This window comes from Mastacembelus armatus, chromosome 14, assembly GCF_900324485.2.
Source record: "Mastacembelus armatus chromosome 14, fMasArm1.2, whole genome shotgun sequence".
NCBI classification, from domain to species: Eukaryota; Metazoa; Chordata; class Actinopteri; order Synbranchiformes; family Mastacembelidae; genus Mastacembelus; species Mastacembelus armatus.
This window is the reverse complement of record NC_046646.1, coordinates 21,333,056-21,352,135: the sequence shown is the minus strand read 5'-3', so window position 1 is coordinate 21,352,135 and position 19,080 is coordinate 21,333,056. Positions and strand designations below refer to the sequence as shown.

Here is a 19,080-nt window from a genome sequence, read left to right as displayed (position 1 = left end):
TTCAGCAAGTTACACAAATTCACAATTATCGATATTACTTTAGAACACGCTCAACAATAACAAATTGGTATGTTTCATTTGTTTATTTTTTATCATTTTTTAAAATTTTTGTTTTCATTTATATTAGATAAACAAGTAAACTGTGCACCACCCTTAAATTCTAAGTTCTAAAATGTTTGCTTTTCTGGTATGAGTACCAAAAGTCACATGGAGGCAAACAGGAATGGAATGTCCCTGCGCTTCTACTCTGAGTATTAAGGTGCGCTCTTAGGGAAGTTCTATACGTGGCAGGGACTAAAACCCCTCTGTGCTGCTCGGAATCTCGGGGTGTACAGTTAAGATTGTGCCCACATATCAAGGCGTGACGTTGCCCTTTGAAATCCAAGAGAATCAAGGTAAGATGACATTAAATATCGCATGTAATTAGCTACAGAAACCTTCTGTGCATCACTGAAAGGGGCTGAGTCGTTGAGCTCGCGTGTGTTCCGAACATGCTGGGCTGGTTGTCAAGAACTGGCTCCTACAGGTTCGTTTCTCTGAGGGGGAAAGTGAATCCAGACGCTGAGGATTTGGACCAAAAAGGTAAAGTAACAACGGGTCATCACTTCACGAGGTGTGTGTTTATTTCGGACATGTTTGATGGCTGCACTGTAATGTGAGACTCAAAGCAGCAGTCTGGCTACAATGTTTCTCAGTGAAACGGGAGAAAGTTTTGAAACTTTGCGCCAACTTTGCGGCTGCGTTTGCGTACATTGCGTTGTTTGTTACACACATACTCTGCGGCGGAAAGTGACGTGTGTTTTTTGCTGCAGTTCATAGAAATCTGTGCACATGTATACGACACGACAGGCTGCAGGACATTAACGGGACCCAGAGCTGAAGGGAATTTCTAGAAACAACTGTGTGACGTCACCGGGACGGCAGGCGAGGATGATTACAGGACGATTTATTTGTTGAAACTTTTTAGAAATAAATCTCTCAATAAAAAGTTTTGTTTAAAAGTATCAAAAGCTGGTGCTGGTGATTTTGTTTTTTGATTTAAACATCGTGAATTAAATGTGAAATCTCAGAAATCAGTATCTCCACGATTGCGACTGATTATTTCCATTATTGATTAGTCAGCCCATTATTTTCTCAATAAGATCTTTTAATCCAGTAAACATAACAAAATGTGAATTTTGTCCATCACAGCATCAAGACTGTCAGTGACCGCCAGAGTTTACTCAGACCAGTAACTGCAACAAACTCTCACATTTAGGAACACAGACGCATCAAATGAGTATTTTTGAATGAAAATGACTTAATCAAAGAAATTAGTTGCCAGGTCATTTTATTTCCACTGATTAATCAGTCGACTGATCGACCAGTCCTCGCTCCAGATATTGCAAAACCTACGCAGCTTAAATCACATCTCTTTTTATAGCAAGATGTCACCAGCAGTGGTCTCCATGAGAATCAACAAGGCCACAACTCAGTATTAATTTCGTTAACCTTTTAACCTTCTAATTATACTTTCTTGAGGATTTGTTTGCTCTATAAAATATATCCTGCTTTGTCCACTTGTTAAAATAATAGTTGCAGATTAATAAACGTTATCAGCTCTAGAACCAACCCTTTGATTTCAGTGAGGTCAGAGTGGCTTATCAACAGTGGTTCAACAGGTTTAGAAGTTTAGTTCATTCATAAATCGGTCTGAAAGAAAAGACACTGGCTTTGTCCGCCCTCGGTAAATAGTACAAGATATCACTGTACACACAGTCCCAGTATCAACTGTTGTGCACACCAGTGAATAATTCCCTGGTCTGCAGAGGTTTGTATGTGGATCAGTGGAAGTATTCGTAGGTGGCATCCAGTGGATTGTGTTTAATTGTAAAGAAATAGGAAGGGATGCCATATGTTTGTCAGCAGGACTAGAGCACAGTCTCATGATCTCCTCTCCACCACGTCTACCTCCTGTTCCTTATGCAAGTTGCAGCCAATGTTCAGTCAGTTCAGTATGTTGTTTCTATCATAAATATTTAAACAATACTTATCTAAAAGTGCTGGTGATTTATTTTTAAAACATGTCTTTTTTATTAAACATCATTTGTATGATCCTTCAATGTTTACATTCCAGGAAAGGTTTTTGGAAGTGGATGGTGTCTTTGTTAGCTCCCGCACATAAAAAGCCTGTGTGTGTGCTCATGTTTGCTTATGTAAACAAATGCATGGATTTCTGAGCCTGGGTACCTCTGTATGTTAACACCTGCCCGGACATGTGAACAGTAACCCTGTGGTATTAATAGGCTCTTCCACCAGGCAGAGGTGAACCTGCAGTACAGTATTACCCATCCAAAGCAAAATTTATATAACAGAAAATTTAATATCAACATGGCTGCAGATGCTTTTCAACAAAAATTCAACCACATATGGTCAGCAGAACTCCTGGGCTGTTTCCTGACAGTTCGTAGCTTACAGGGTCAGCTAGACTGTTAGAAATAGTCACTTCCTTTGAATCAGGGCAGGGAGAGACTAAAATGCCATTAGTAATATTTCTATTGGTTGGCTGGCTTTCTAAAATTGTGAAATTGCATCAAAATATCTCCACTCATGAAATGATAAGGGAAGTGAAAGTCAAGGTCGAGTCTTTGTGCACTTAGTTTGACTATGCCTGAAGGCAAACCAACCAGTGAGGATGGTCCTGAGTCATATCAGATAAAAAAAAAAAAAAGACTTTTACTGTCCCATTAGCAAAGGCAAAGATCAGCTCTAACAGGTTTATTTGAATCTAATTATAGTCTGCTAAGAAACTGTTCTGTCCACAGTGTGGATTAAAAATGCACCAACAGCATATTTGAAGTATGAATGTGAAATGGCTTTTTTCTTAGAGGTAGTTTAATCTGACAGGCTGTGATTGTCTGAGCTTGTTCACAGCCTGTGGATACTGCACATGCAGATACAGTGTGTGGTGTGTTTTTAATTCATGAATGTATCACTTGTCACACACTGGTGTTCTAAGTGTGTGTTTTGTTTCTTTGCCCTTGGGATACATGCCCGCCCTGTTTACTGATTATCAGTCAGAAAAATATCTGTTTAGCATCAAGCGTTTTCAGCCTTTACAGACTTCACCGAGGACTAGGCAAGCATCTTGTAGGCATCAGTGTGCTGACATGTCACTCCCATTCTTTACTAACAGAACGTAGGTGTCTGCTTTCTCACTCTTAACTTTTATAACAATACTGGAATTCGGTCTTTGCTGCCAAAATGTAGACACCCTGTGAACTGTCTCACTGCCTCTGAAAGCAGGAGTCATGCACAGCATTTCCACATTTTCTAAGTCACACAGTTTCCTAAGACATGTATCTTTTGTTATCACGCTATCTGTTTAATCCCATTTGAGTTTTTCAGTGAGGTCTGTGGTTTCTAAAGAGCCCGGCTGTGGTTTAAGGTTCCCTCAGTCTTTATCTTAATCTTATACCTTTCACTGTCCCACTTTATACGCATTAAATACACTCAGCAGATATGAGCCTGAAAGGTCTAGTTTGTTCAAAACATTTCCCATAATTAATAAATGCTTAAGCTTTGACACGTCTTTTGAAACAAGTATTTGGTAACAATTTTAAACTATTGCTTCACTTGTTTTGTGACAGCTGGTAAGTTTTTGGTTTTGGCATTTCTCCTATTCGCATTTCTTATTAAATTTAAAATTTGAAAATAATTTCAGTCATTTTTCAGAAACATGAAATCCTCTCATCTTTACATATATTTTAATCTGCTTTCCCTCAAAACTGAAAAAAGAGATGTATTTTCGTAACAGTACCAGTTGGAACCTGTGCGCCCAAATACAGCTGTTGCTCAGAGCAGCCAAGGTTTTCGCTGTGGATTTAATTGAGTCCGGTCCAGCAGAACAAGAGAACAAGAACAGTACAAATGTTGTTCCTTTTAAAACTCCTGGCCCAGTGTAGGTCTTGGATCCTGATTGCTTTGCTCTGTGTTTCTTTGGGTCTTTATCATGTGGAACCACATCTTTGTGTAAAAATACAAAGTCTGGAGAAATCAAGTAGTTGGCAAGAAAAGTGTTTAGATCCTTTGATTCAGTTCCGATGAAATTTATTCACAGAAACTGATAAAGGAGGTATTATCCTTGTTAATTTAAGCACCAAGTTTGGAAAAAGGACCTGAGGAACCTTTCCACCATGATGAGCAAAAAACCTTGTTTTCATCAATAAGGTCAGGTTATGATCATGTTTGCTGGTGACATTTATGTTTTTTAATTTGAGCAGGGGGCGGAGATGAAATAGACCTGCTCTGGTTCATCCTCTACTCTCTAATTTCCTACATTTGCCAGAAATGCCAGGCAAGGGTTGGGTCTGGAGAATGTTGCACAGTAAACGGCAAGAGGACCTCTCCCAGGAATGTGGCATGGGTGTTAGAGCCTGAAACAACAGGCAGGGCTGTGTTTGAACTGGGAGGTTGCACTGGAGGTAAATTACAAGGAGAAAGATTTGGTCCTTTCATTGGTAGTTCAGGAAAACAGCAAGAGGCATCTGGGCTGCCATTCATTGAGTAAACCAAAACACTGCCTGTCAACACTGGATTGGTGTTCATTATAGAAAGCATGGGATCCTGGTTGAATATCTAGTGTTTACTGCCGTGTAATTTGCATTGATTGTGATGGACAGACACATTTTATGACTATATGATAATGACTATCCCTAAATCTAATCAGTCTCTTTGATTTCGCTTGATTTTATTTTAAAACATCTGTGGAATATGTCATATCAATATGCCTATTGGCACTTCCCAACAAGTTAGAACAGCTCAGTAGTTCTTTTTCACTGCAAGGAAACCTGATCAAATGTTTTCACTCTTTAGTCAAATATGTGATGCTCTGTGATTTTTGGTCTAGTTATATTTTGAAAAGTTTGATATTCAAACACCGATGTATGTTATGGCACATACCTGATCTAACGTCCTCCGTTCCTTTTAAATTTTTGAAAAGTCTGCTTTCACACAAAACTTTCAGGACTCAGATACTTGAAGTGGAATTAGAATTCACAGCCCTTCACTAAACACAGACTGTTTGTCAGTACCATGTGCTGTGGTTGTCTTGAACGTTTGCCTCATTAAAAGGATCCATTTGTCACAAATACTCCAAAATCTGCCGTGGACTATGTTTGTTTGCCAAAGGGCTTCAGAAAGGATCCGCTAATAATGTCACTGGCAGACAGATGTGTTGTTCTATGACTCCCTGCCCCTTGAATCATGAACACTGACATGTCATGGTAATATGTTATGGCATTAATTTGGGCTCTGTCTAATGCTTTAACTTTATCTTTACATATTTTGGCAACAATAGAAGTTGATGGGTGTTTTGTCTGCAGCTGTCATGTAAGGGACTCGATTTCTTTTCACCTGGAGCAGATTTGTGAAGTTATCACCACACTAACGATTAAGGTGCCACTTTTCTACCTCAGACCTTCTGTCTCATTAAGCCTTTGATTATATACTACTGATGACAGACTTATGAGTGTGTGTATATACTTGGTATATGGATATGTGTGTAGGTTTGTGCACAAAGGCAACAGAAAGCAGTGATTACTGGACAGTGATGTGGTGACGCTGAATTAGACAAAATCTAAGAGGAGAAAGTGGATCAGTATCACTTTTCACCTAAAACCACAAACAAAGCTGGTTTCTGTGTTGGTCTATGAACAGGTACTTTCTTCAGGTGATACTTCATTGTTTAAACTTGCTTTTTCAACTCCAGCCCTGTTGTTGGCTTCGTCCCAGCTCAGAGTCTGTACAGCTCATGTTCTTTTTGCCCCAGTTACAGCAACACTATTGGTCACTTGATAGGACGGATGGTGGTGACAGCAATGTGGCAGCACTTTAACTTAATGTTTAGTGAATATTTTCTAGTCCTAATTAAACAAAACATGCAAACATACAACTGTAAATATGTTACGTAGATATATAAATGTGTATGTAGTATGTGAAGGAAACTGTTGTGATAGGATTGCTGTTAATATTTTGAAAGTGAGCTTCTTGCAGTGCGAGCTCTGGTTTGTAATTCCATTACAAAGGACACTGAGCTTTATTTAGTAATGGCATTAGTCATGTGTTTTTCATTCAGGCGTCTGGTGTCCTTGCTGAACTCCAGAGTGTAACAATGAAAAACAAAATGAACTTATACTGACCTTAAATCAACTGCTCACTGTGCTTTAATGATTTTATAGTATGAATGTTGCTCTTCTGGATGTTGTTGAGGTTAAAATAGCAGATAAACTGCACTGTAGATACAAAAATACGCCTTTTCCTCACTGTTCCTTATTGTTTTGTAATAACTGCTGGGCAAAGAGGGGAACATGACAGCACGCCTCCCCGCAGGGATCAGTGACTCATTAATAGGAAACATGCTGGAAACTTTGAATATTGGTGCAGCATCAGCAAACAGCACAGAAATAGAGAGTCATTACCTAAACTGTTCGCCAAGTCAGGATGCAGGCTTGCTTATATCTAGGACAATTGTGTGATCTGACTTTCTGACTATCTAATCTGAAAGCAAAGAATAGTGTTAATATCTGATTGTAAAATATATAAAATAACTGTAAAATATGATTAACATATGCTTCATTGATGAATGGTACAAATTCCCAACTGTTTAATACACTCTGGCAAAATGAGTTATGAGTTTTGTTCTACAGGAGCGTTTTGTGACATGAAAATTAGCTCCACTATATAAATATCTTCTGACATGATGTGGTTCTGTTTGCCTTTGCAGGTTATTGAAAGAGACAGAATGAGGGAGTCCCTGTCGTTGTTCTCCTGGGCTCTGCTCTTCTCCTGCTGCTGGGTCACACAGGCAGAAATTTTCACTTCTATCAGTAAGTTTAAAGATGAGCAGGAAGGTTTTTGCTTTTCTTCTCACTCTTTGTGGAAATAGGAGTAGAGTTCATAAACATGTGGAGAGGACCACAAGAGGAGGTACTGGACCACTAGAGTCCAATCTATGGTTTCTGCACTTGAAATTAGTATATCTTGTTCCCACTTAATGATAAAAAAACAAAACAAACAAAAAACAATTTTACCCCGTAAACAATTCATTTGCCTTTTTTGTAGTGAGAAGAGTGTCGTTTATTTGCACAAACTGAAGTATGATTCACATCAGTCAACAGGCTGCAACTCATCCCTCTAAGGGATTTACTGCACTGGCCAGTCAGATACATAGTCCATGCAAAAAACTGAAAGTTTACTTATTCCTCTTCTCATTCTCTGAATTAATCGTGTTTGAGCATATTTTGTTTACTTGTCCAACTCCACCCTAATCACTTCCCCAAAGGCTGCAGTTTGCTCAGTAACTCTATACAATTAGAGTTTGTGGCTAAGGATTTAATTTTACCTTGGCCTGAGGTAAACAACAGTACCAGTAACGTATTTTATAGTTTCTGAAGCTAAAACTCTCTTGGCTAAGCTCTTGGCTTAGCAACATCTAGGATTATCAAAATAGCAACTCAGTCTGAAGGGTTTTAAAGTAAATATTATAATTAAACTGACATTTCTGAAACTGTCAACACATATTCTGAATTCTTCAGTGACACCTCTCACTCAGCTTCAGTATCTGTCTACTTTTCTATGTCTCTCTCTCTCTCTCTCTCTCTCTCTACAGGCCATATGACAGACCTGGTCTACACAGAAAAGGAGCTGGTCCAGTCTCTGAAGGAGTACATAAAAGCAGAGGAGTCCAAACTTGCTGCAGTCAAAAGGTACATTCTGAACCTTGAGGCTTGAAGCTTACAACTTACATCTGTGTAGATCAAGGCATTAAGAAAATCTCAATATCACACTGACACTTTCTACAAATATTAGTGGTATCTGTTTCATTAGCAGCAATACTGACACATTAAATGAACCATGTGTATCAATAGAGTTCTTCAGTGTTTCAAACTGAGAAAATCTGATGTAGCCTGAGTGTATACAATGTTTATGTAACATATATTTTGCATGTTTTTATACCAGGAGCTTTTTTTTTAGTAGTAACAACACTATGTTTGTCTGTCTCATAGCTGGGCCAACAAATTGGATGCTCTGACCAAAGTCTCCACCTCTGACCCAGAGGGCTACCTCGCCCACCCAGTAAACGCCTACAAACTGGTGAAGAGACTCAACACAGAGTGGTCTGAGCTGGAGAGTCTGGTGCTTCAGAACCCCTCTGATGGTGAGGAAACACACCAGAACAACATGGGAGTAAAATAAGAACAGGCAGGTCTGCTGTGGTTCAGACCTTCTTGGACCACTTATGTTTTCTGTGAGACTAGTTTTTATACCACTTGGTCTTATAAGTGACATTTAGACAGGGCAAGGAATAAATGTTGGTCTTGCTTTATTTGCACAAAGATCGACTCCTGTAATATCTATGAGTCTGATTTGGCCACATGCAGCCACAGGTTGTGTGGTCAGAGAGGATGTGACTAGAGAGATCACAGCTTTGACTGCTGAGTGGAAATTTCTGCTGTGCTCTGCTCCCACATTAGCAGGGAGAGAATAGAGACAGTCATGCTGCAGCTGTTCCTCATCTCTGCATATTTTGGCCATGTTTTGTCTGTGTGTGTGTGGGCCTGAAAATGTGTGCGTGTTTAGACTCCATATCTGTGAAGCAGATAAACTCTATATACGTGTGTGTGTGTGTGTGTGTGTGTGTGTGTGTGTATTGTGTATTGCAAGTGAAATCTTTATACGTGGCCATGAGTCAGCAACTGAGTAGAGACTGGATGCAAACATTATAAACATAAGTAGACAGAAGACATACAGTATTTTAATTTTGTTTAATAAAACTAACAAAATAATAAAACTTTTTATATCAGCCGTTTTGGAAAGAGATGGTATTCTCCTTTACCCTTTGACAAAGTTGGTGTTTTCAAAAACTGTCTTGTATTTAGTTCCCTGAGTTGACTAGACTCTTAGTCTAAATGGGTTTAGCCTCAGGTTGCTAAGGAAGTTGAACATTAACCCACTGGTGTGATATTTGGTACATTTGGTGATTTATTAATAAGCTTTTTCATCATCATCATAAACATCCTGATATTTTCAACTTACAACTCTTTTCTTACTTCTGTCCAGGGTTTGTTTCCAACATGTCCATGCACAGACAGTATTTCCCAGGTGAGGAGGATAAAACAGGTGCAGCCAAAGCGTTGATGCGTCTACAGGACACCTACCAACTAGATTCTGAGGCCTTCTCCAAAGGGAAGCTGCCAGGTAATCAAGGAGGAATGCTTGCTGTCTAATAGCAGCATGAATATATTAAGAAGAACAGAGTAGTATATATATATATATATATATATATATATATATATATATATACACATTTACATAGAGAGAGAGAGGGGAAAACAAACTGTATCCGCCTGTGATATATTTTTAATTGGTGCATGTTTATTGCACCAGTTGTGAAAACTAGTTCGGGTTTTCTTTGAGTCACAGAAAACACGTTTTTGAAAGTAGGTCATGTTGATCAGTCCTCACTTCAAGAGTTTATGTTTGAGTTCAGAGCAAAGGTTACTAAGTTAAGGAGGAGTCTGAGTAATGTGTCAGGTTATTTTATAACCAGTAACTAATATATATATATATGTTCAAAAATGTACTAATTTCTGCAAACGTAGAAATAGACACAACTTTCTCAGTGATGTTTAGTTGAACAGTCTCCCTTTTGTTTCATAAGCTGATTAAATAAAAAATGTCCAATATACTTAAACTGTGATAAACATCAGTAGTGGTCTAATAATGTGGTGTGGTTTGGGCTTTACTGCTAAACTCTGTGTTAGCAGCATGTTATTGCAGTTATAGTATGAATACTATATTAGTATTAGTATATTAGTAATCCAAATGAGAATTAAAAAAGTACCTGGAAAAATTACATTGAAATATTACTAAAGGCTTTTATGGGGGAAATTGGTCAGTACTGATTATCTTCTTTTATTCATAACACATCAAGGTTTAACTAAGATAAAAAAATAAAAAAAAACTCGTTGCTTCACCAGTGGTGATAAATAGTTTGTGAAAAGAACTTGATGTCTGGCCAGTAAAATCACAGTACAAATGGTCAGGATTTAAATCCAGTGAATCATGCCCCAGGTATGCACTCCAACGCCATGCTGACAGTGGATGACTGCTTCGACATGGGGAAGACGGCGTATAATGACGGAGACTATTACCACGCTGTGCTGTGGATGCAGCAGTCCTTGAAGCAGCTGGATGCTGGGGAGGAAGCTGTGATTTCCAAGGCAGACATTTTGGACTATCTCAGCTACTCCGTCTACCAAATGGGAGACCTGCCTCGAGCCGTTGAGCTGACACGCCGTCTAGTGGCTATTGGTAAGGTGCAGCTGGGGCAAGTGTACTGACGCAGAACCCACTGTTTAAGCTCATAATGTGGCAGTCACTGACCTCAGCATGAGCCTCATTATTGCTCTTGCAGACATACATGGGTGATCGAGTTCAGTCTCAGTTGTTTATGTATCTAAAATAACACTTTTAACATGTAATTAAGAAGCACAGTTGAAGTTTTCAGATGCCTCACATATTGATTACAGATGCAAGTTAGCTGATCAATACAACCGCAGAGGACTGTGGGGGTAATTGATGATCTGTTGTCGTCTTAGTTTCATTCAGTACTGTGGTCGACCCTCCTCTTTCACTGCAGTGGTGCTGTGTGCCTGGCACAGCAGCAGGGCGTAGTCCATCCACAGTCAGGGCCAGTGGTTTCAAACTGTTATTTTAGTGTCTGCGTCGAGGGCTGTGCTGACAGCGGCAGGTCGTCTTTTTAGAGCTGTGGTATGCTTGTTTACATGTCAAGTGAAATCAAACGCGGTAGAGCATATATACTTACTTTGTGGAATCAAGTACTACAAAAACATAAGTGTTGAATACGCACATATAACAGCTCCTGCATGTAGAAAAGAGGAAAGTGAAACAGTAAAGTAAATATAGTAGCAAGCGTAAAGATACCTGGAAATGAAAGAAACAAGTGATGGAGGGAGCAAAGCAGGAAATCACACTGCCCTCTGTAAAACCACAACTTGTTGTATTTTCATTTCAGTGTTTGTATGGATTAAAGACCTGAGATGCATATTAATTAGTAATGCTAACTTGTTGGTGTGAAGTCAAGCCTAACTGGCTGTTTCCCCGTTTTTAATGTTTGTGCTAAGCTCAGGAAAATGGCTATAGTTGCGTTGAATGGACAGATAAAGCAAAACAGCCAATAAGAGTCAGCCATAGTCGCTGTTTATTAAAAATGTTACTTTGAGTAGCACCATAAAAATACAGTAAGACATTCAAATAAATGGAAGAAAGTAAAAGTGACTTCCTCACTGTCACAACACGCGCAGAAATATTGGTATATCAGACCAGTGCAACCTGCCAGCAGTGAACTGGTATAAATAAAGCAGCATGAAAGCACCACTGAAGAAGGGCACATATATTTTCACTGTGTCCTCATCTTTCCTGTGTAACATCTCACCAAGTACAAACTGCTTGCAACAAATTATTGAACTGCAACACACAGTGTTTACTTCTGTTATTGTAATGTATTGACAAGTGGCAGCACCACAAGGGGGTGCAGTTGTTCTAATATTTAAAGGTGCTGCTTTAGTTTCAACATACTTTATGTTTACTTTTCGTAAAGGAGCCACAGTACAGCTGCAGTTAGAGACATGAAGGTTTAGAGGAGGACAAAGCTGTTTTAAAATAAAGCAATTTTCATGCTGCATTGGTTCAGCTACTGTTTTCTGGCACTGACAGACCCCAGTCACGAGAGGGCCGGAGGAAACCTTCGTTACTTTGAGCGGTTACTGTTCAAGCAGCTCAATGAGCTGAAGCAGACTCAACAATCTGCCTCTGAGGAGCCCATCCAGCTAGGAACCTACATCCGACCTAAAGACCACCTCCCAGAGAGAGACACCTATGAAGCCCTCTGCAGAGGAGAGGGGGTCCAAATGGTGAGACATGAAAAGAAATGTATGTTGAGAATACAATTGAACTATTTTTGTATTTGAAGTGTTTCAGAGTTTTGCTTAACAATCATGACACATTTAAACACAAATTTGAGTAATTAGATTTTGGCAGCACTGGGCTGTGAACACAAATCAGACTCCAGTTTCTTTTCCTCATGGCTTTCTCAAAATGATGGACATGGATGCGTCATTTTCAAAATGTTTTTTCTTACCTGCCCTTTCAGCTGGTTAGATTAGAGAAAAAGCCTTTTATTTTCTGTTTATATTTTACCAGAGTGAAGCAAGGCGCAGTCGTCTGCTCTGCCGCTACCAGGATGGTAAGAGGAACCCTCGTCTGCTGCTGAAGCCCATTAAGGAAGAGGATGAGTGGGACAGCCCCCGCATCGTGCGCTTTTTGGATATGCTGTCTGACGAGGAGATTGAGAAGATTAAGGAACTGGCTAAACCCAGGGTACGACAAGAAACAACAAATAATAATTAATATAAGACATGAAACAAGCATTATAACTTAAACTACATTTTGCTCATGAAAGGCATTGTTTTTAAAATCACAGCCTGTCTAAAGCAAATGGACTTCAGTTACAAAGTGATGCGTCCTCTTGTCATGAGGACACACAAAATAAGTTACACAGGACAATCCTTCTTACATTCTGAATATTTATATATAAATTAACAGGTGAGAGTACATGACATTTATATTGTGCTATGAAACTATGGCTTATTTTCTTCATCTGTGTGTGTGTGCTTTTTTTTTTTTGTTTTTTTTAAGCTGGCCAGAGCTACTGTCCGTGACCCCAAAACTGGTGTCCTGACCACAGCCAACTACAGAGTATCGAAAAGGTAAAGACAGAAGCAGAGTTAGAGCTCATCATGGTCAGTTTTTTCATTAAGAGTTTTGCAGTGTAAACCACAGCACGCCAAGTATTTGCTGTTTTTTTTTTTTTTTATTATTTTGAAAGAATTTTCCTTTTTCATCCAATTATCTTAGTTGTGTCATAGCCCACTTACTTCCAGAAACATTTGAGGAAGCTGCCCTCAGATACTGTGTTCAATGTGAACTCTGCTGTCCAAAGATGAAACAAGTCATGTTAATCTTTTTAAATATCTTGTCCTTGAAACATTATATGGTGAAAACTGAAAGGATGAAGCATAACACACACGTTTCTGATGAAATTACAGTTTTAATAACAACAAAATGATTGAATCGGGTAGAAACTATTTAAAAGTCGGTGACCAGTGATGACAGGTTTCAAATAAACAGGAGTGTTTGTTGACTGAGAGCTTCATTTCCTTCTTCTGTTTGGATTATCGTAATGGCCTCCCTGTGGATACAAACCAAGAAACAAACCACAAACTGTAATGAGTCCAGCGGCTGGAGCACCAACAGAGGCAGGAAAAGGGTTCCTGTCATTCCTCTTTTAATTGCTTTCTAAAACCTTCTTGTCTGCTACAAAATAGATTTTAAGCTACTTTGCTTTTTACGTTCATAGCGAACATGAGCCGGCCCCAGACTCCACATTGCTGAATACAAGCCCCATAGCAACCTGCACACAGTATGGACTCCTCGGGCAGCAACATATTGACAGGTTTCCTGGTGAAGGTGTGAAACTAAAGGGTGCAGAGCTTTTGCATGTCCTGGTACTCACATGTGTTTTTGTTTTTTCAGTGCATGGCTGGAAGGAGAGGAGGACCCCATCATTGACAGAGTCAATCAAAGAATAGAAGATATCACAGGCCTCACAGTCGACACTGCAGAGTTACTACAGGTAAAATAATGAATTACATCAATTTACAACATCATCATGTCAAGTGAAAAGCAGAAGTTTAGCATCCGTTTCTTTAAATGACATTTATGTTCATGCTGATCATTACAATGAAACAAATATGCAGATTGTGTCTAAGCACGTATTGTATTTAAAACAAACTGTTGTACAAAATATGTGAATGGAGGTTTTTTTGATTTTCATGTAAATTGTCTTTAACAATGACCAGGTCGCTAACTATGGTGTGGGAGGACAGTACGAGCCACATTTTGACTTCTCGAGGGTGAGTTCAATTGTCTGCAAAAACATGGGTGTGAAAATTGAATGACATGACTTAACATGCATCCCACTCTTCTTACGGTATGCTTAGAGCATCAATTCACTAAGTTAGGAGCTAACATATTGGTGAAGGAAGCCAGAACAGGACTAATGTGTTGTGAACTTTGTAACCCAGCAGAAGGTATTTTTGTCTTAAGCCTAAATACAGTAAATTACAGCACTTAAGACACACAGTGACATAATTGCTTGTATTGATCTTCTCATATGCAGCTATTAATGGTGATTGTGTGGATGCCGTTTATGATGGGTGTGAGTGTAGTTACAGTAATGACCTTAGTGACGGGGCTCCGACTCCGACTCTGTTTGGCGATGGGTTAAACGTTATAAACATCTGTTGCAGCGTCCTTTTGACAGCAACTTCAAGGGCGATGGAAATAGACTTGCTACGTTCCTAAACTACGTAAGTACATGTGTGTGTAGTGCTTCAATCATTTATTTTCACTCTTGAATTTTATCTTTATAGAAAGATGAGCCAGATGCTTTCAAAAGATTAGGCACTGGAAATCGTGTGGCAACTGTATTGAACTACGTAAGTACGTGCATCCAGTCGCCGTTGACGGAAGGCCAGTGGTGGCAGTGACTTGAAACCTATGCTCCATCCTTCCTGTGTTTTCAGCTTCAAGGGCATAAGCTCTGGTTCAATTTTGGACTCGGATTGATTGACTTTAATAGAGATCTACTCATTGGCTTTGCATTCCTGTAGTTTGAAACCTAGACTTAGTTAATGTAATAGGCCAAGCAGCTGCATACTTTCTACACATTTCAGAAAGAGAATAGCGCTGGATAAATATCCCACCACCTGGATGGCTGAGAGACTTTGGAGACAAATATCTAAGAATAAAGTTTTTCTGTCAATCAGTTCCAGTACATATTGTGGAGAGTTTTGTTCGCCACTCCTCCATTAACATGCTGGTTTAGAAGGCACACTTTACTTTTACCCTTGCTAACAAAATAAAATTCCAACACAAGACAGATAAAACATTTTGTTTTTGAATTAGCTATGTAATCGAAATGTATTTCTTCCCCAACAACTCTTGATTGATTGATTGATTGAAGTTTATTGTTCCCTGAGGTGCATGGTATGGTTGTGCTTGAACAGACTGGATCTACAGATGATGATACATTTCTAAGTTGGGAACAAGATGTAGAGGTTGGAACATTATGGCCAAAAAGTTCAAGAATAATCCGTTTTACAGTGAAACACACGATATATGGAAAACAAAGCGTCAGCACAGTATTCGCTTCAGATCACTGCATAATTGAATAACTTCAGATTCAGAAAATATGTTAGTAAGAAAGTGATGTATTACTGGAGAGTACTGACCATCAAGGCAAAGTATTTACTGTACGCATTTTTTCAAAGTATATGATTATTTTTTTATTTATTTTTTTATTATTATCACAGTTGTTACTTTGAAGCAAAGTGCATCCTGATAGCAACATGTGCTTTGTATGGTGACATGTTACAGGCGTTGAAAATTAAAATAAATGCTTTAGTCAGCAGCCACAGTTCATTATAGACACTTAGCTGCCACGTCCGAGCTTCTGAGATGCGTCTCACTTGCCACCAAATTGCCGGGGGCAGTCTGGCCATTGTCATGCCTCATTAGTGGTAAACACCAGACTTTTGTACTGCTTTTGGATGTCCTAATGAAATAAATGCCAAAACCAACAGGGAATAGTAACGCATGGAAACGACATAATACCTTGTGGCCACGCATTGCTAAGTCTTGGGAATGATATAGTACTGCATGGGCATGCATTAATAATGTGTGGGAACAATCACGTGCCATAATGTCTGAATTGAAGTGTTGGCTACTAAGCCAAACCAAACTGCTGAAAATCGGTTGTAAATTTAGTGTCTTGATTGTTTTAAATGTGGAAAACCTCCTGCCTTCATGCACATTAGGAGGCATGACACTGCTTCGCCAACATGGTGCTGCAGTGAGTATCACTGTGGACAGCAGCAACTTAAGTTCGTATCTGTGGTCACAAAAACAAGTGTTTTTAATAAAATGTATCTTAAGAGGATTGTTGATCACCATAGAAAAGTTTCCAAGTGGTTTGTTGTTGTTTTTTTTCTCAGATGAGTGATGTAGAGGCAGGTGGTGCCACAGTCTTCCCTGACTTTGGAGCAGCAATCAAGCCTAAAAAGGTGAGAACAGCAGTATGTGTGTTTCTGTGTTTGCATGTGTGAAGAAAAACTATACTGTAGTATGTGTTGTTTCATTATGTCTTTCTTTACGCTGCTGGTGTCACCAAAGAGAAACCAAATTTCCCGTAACAGATAGGTGCAAATTTAAGTATCAGTGTGTAATTATTAAATTAAAGAGGTCTCTGTCAGTGAAAATTGCCTGTAAGTGTTTTACTTTTGGACTTTCAGAATTGTGTAAGACCTTATACAAGTTCATTAATTAGACTTAAATATATATATTTTTTATTGACCAATCGACAAAGCTGACAATGTAGACCCACAGATTATCCAGACAAATAAAAGCTTATTCTTGACTGACTTATTTAGAAATATTGTGCTGCAACAAAATGGACTTTTTTGCCCACGTGCCAGCTTATAATATAGATGTTGACAGGTCAAAGGTTGGCAGGGTGAACCTGTGGGTCAACATGCTGCTGCATTACATTGTGCTTTGGTTCTTTTTTTATCCAGCGTTTACCTTTGTGTGTTGGATCTTCCTATTCCTTCCCGCCTGTGCACACTAAATGTTAGGTTTGGCATTTTTCTCTCTACAGGGGACGTCAGTGTTCTGGTATAATCTGTTCAGAAGTGGAGAAGGAGACTATAGAACCAGGCATGCAGCCTGTCCTGTCTTAGTAGGAAGTAAATGGGGTGAGTGAATATTCATGTTCATCACTTTTAAGTATTAATATGTTGAGATTAGCTGCATTTTGACTGTAATTGAGCTAATAACGTGTGTATTATTTACTAAGAAAAACCCCCCACACACATTACACATCAGGAGTGGGCAGTGTGGCTTAAACCAGTATTATAAATACTGAAAAATGCAAATGATTTTATACAAACTGATAAATTGATAAGACCAGTTCTAGAAGGATAAGTCGGCCAAGGCTCCCGTCTTAATACCAACATCTCTGTGTTCAGTTCTGCCACACATATTTGGTTGGTAATGAGTTGCATTCAAGAGCCTCATGTGCCCTTCTTTAATCTCCAGCCTCATGTTGTCTCAGGGCTACTTAAAAGGACAATTTAGGCTTTCCTGAGATATTAGTCCAGAGATATTAGTCCTGCATTTTAACACTTTCAACACTGTGTTTTCAGTGTCAAACAAGTGGTTTCACGAGCGAGGACAAGAGTTCAGGAGACCCTGTGGACTGACAGAAGTGGACTGAAATTTGACCCACACCTGAGGAACATGCACGCACACTCACATTTACACAGACACTCCCTAGTGCCTTAACTCTGGCAATAATGCAGCACAGACACATTTGAGACGTGAATAAGTGTTTCCCTTCTAAATTTCTCGACATTGACAGATGTTTTCTAAAGACATTATAAAGACATTGGGGTCTGAGAACTAGCTGGATGGTTTTTTTTTTTTTTTTTTACACTAGAAGTTGTAGAGTTTTATTCTCAGTCTTGCATTCCCACACCTCCCTGGCTTGATTAAGTAAGTGAATTAAGAATTAAATGAAAGAATATATATGTACTTATTCCAAAATTAATACTTGTGTGTTTTGGTTCTCTGAGGAACTGATTCTCTCTGAGTGCAGTTTTATTTCAATTTCACATGCACAGATTAAAAAACGTAACATTTCTGAATAAGTAGCAGAAGCCGAGTGAAGGAATGGTTATACTGGTTTTTTAAATAAATAGTAACAAATTTGGTTATGGATTCAGTTCGGAGATCAGTTGAAACCTGTACTAGGTTGAGTTATGACAAATCACACCTGAGTTGAAAAACATCCACCAGCTACCATCAGTTATTCTGACACAAATCAGCTTTAGTTCTGCATGTTCTTTGCTAACAGCTTTTTTGTGATTAAAATTGTACTAATAGTCTTTGATTTCATTCTTTATCATTTGCATCCAAAGTATTTCGTACCCTTTCAAATCTAAGAGATAAACACATTTCCTCTGAATCATGTCGAGGACATTTTTATTTATATTTTGCCTAAATTATTGTCAGTGTTGTTACATTGTGTGCTCTTTATACATGATGACAAGTCAGTAAACTGTGTGTTTTATTAAAATGTTTTATGTCTTTTTTCACTGTTAAAGGGGAGATTTATTCTGTAATCAGTATATCCTTATTACTTAGATCTGGATCTGCCTCTGCTTCCAGCATTTTGTCGACTTTGTCTGACATGTCTAACAGAACATTAAACATGATGGGCAGCTGGCAGGTCCTTGCACTTTATACAGTAAGTTTCATCAATTTGTCCTTCATAATCCCCTCAATGGACATGAGTTGCTGATGTGCTATTTATAAGCGAGAACCTGAGAAAGCAAAGGTTGCATCCTTGTTAGGGAACTTTAACATCAGTCCAGACACCTGATACAGCTGCTGCTGAAATACCCTCAAACGTACAGAAAACACTTAGTTTTCCAAAAGTAACAATTTTAGCAGTGACAGTTTTTCAGTTTTAGCATAAACTCTGATCTCATACTGTTAAGTCTTCTTCACACCCACTGTGCACTTTTAGCACAGACCTGTGTTGTTAGGTTAACTGTTTGTCATGTTGGATATTTTGTTTACTAGTTAACTAGTAAGGTTAAAGAGGCTTTAACTAGTCAGCATTTTGGCCTTAACTCGTTAGGTCTTGAGCATTTAGACTAGTTGTGCACAGGTCTGAGATCTTTAGATGGCACTGCCTCTTACTCTGTGGGCACTGCATCGTCCTTACAACTCACTGTAACGTGTAATATTGTGCAGCATATAAAGCATGTGTTTATTTCAGATTAATCTTTTAAATGAAACACATACCGTGCATTCATTTCTACACAATTAGGT

General features: G+C 38.8%; 1 protein-coding gene across 3 annotated transcripts; it reads left to right on the top strand.

The window, feature by feature from the left end:
- The first annotated feature begins 259 nt into the window (after positions 1–259).
- Positions 260–18,334, top strand: LOC113142875 (prolyl 4-hydroxylase subunit alpha-2). 3 transcript variants are annotated; one of them, XM_026328208.1, is made up of 15 exons: positions 260–395; positions 6,764–6,866; positions 7,649–7,745; positions 8,046–8,197; positions 9,100–9,237; positions 10,114–10,353; positions 11,779–11,975; positions 12,265–12,441; positions 12,760–12,830; positions 13,657–13,756; positions 13,983–14,036; positions 14,556–14,621; positions 16,179–16,247; positions 16,841–16,937; positions 17,388–18,334. In XM_026328208.1, the coding sequence occupies exons 2-15, from the start codon at positions 6,782–6,784 to the stop codon at positions 17,456–17,458; spliced, it is 1,614 nt and encodes a 537-aa protein (XP_026183993.1). In that variant the 5' UTR covers positions 260–395; positions 6,764–6,781; the 3' UTR covers positions 17,459–18,334. The 3 variants fall into 3 exon arrangements, 2 of the variants coding, with proteins under 2 accessions (XP_026183993.1, XP_026183994.1); XM_026328209.1 differs by lacking the exon at positions 260–395 and adding an exon at positions 429–582; XR_003296992.1 differs by lacking the exons at positions 16,841–16,937; positions 17,388–18,334 and having other exon boundaries at positions 14,433–14,621.
- Positions 18,335–19,080: the final 746 nt, after the last annotated feature.

Excerpts from the sequence above, each read along its gene's own strand:
- LOC113142875 (XM_026328208.1), top strand. The coding sequence starts at position 6,782 with ATGAGGGAGTCCCTGTCGTTGTTCTCCTGGGCTCTGCTCTTCTCCTGC. Across the intron at positions 6,867-7,648 it reads AGAAATTTTCACTTCTATCA|GCCATATGACAGACCTGGTC; the intron begins GTAAGTTTAAAG and ends CTCTCTCTACAG. Across the intron at positions 12,831-13,656 it reads AACTACAGAGTATCGAAAAG|TGCATGGCTGGAAGGAGAGG; the intron begins GTAAAGACAGAA and ends TTGTTTTTTCAG.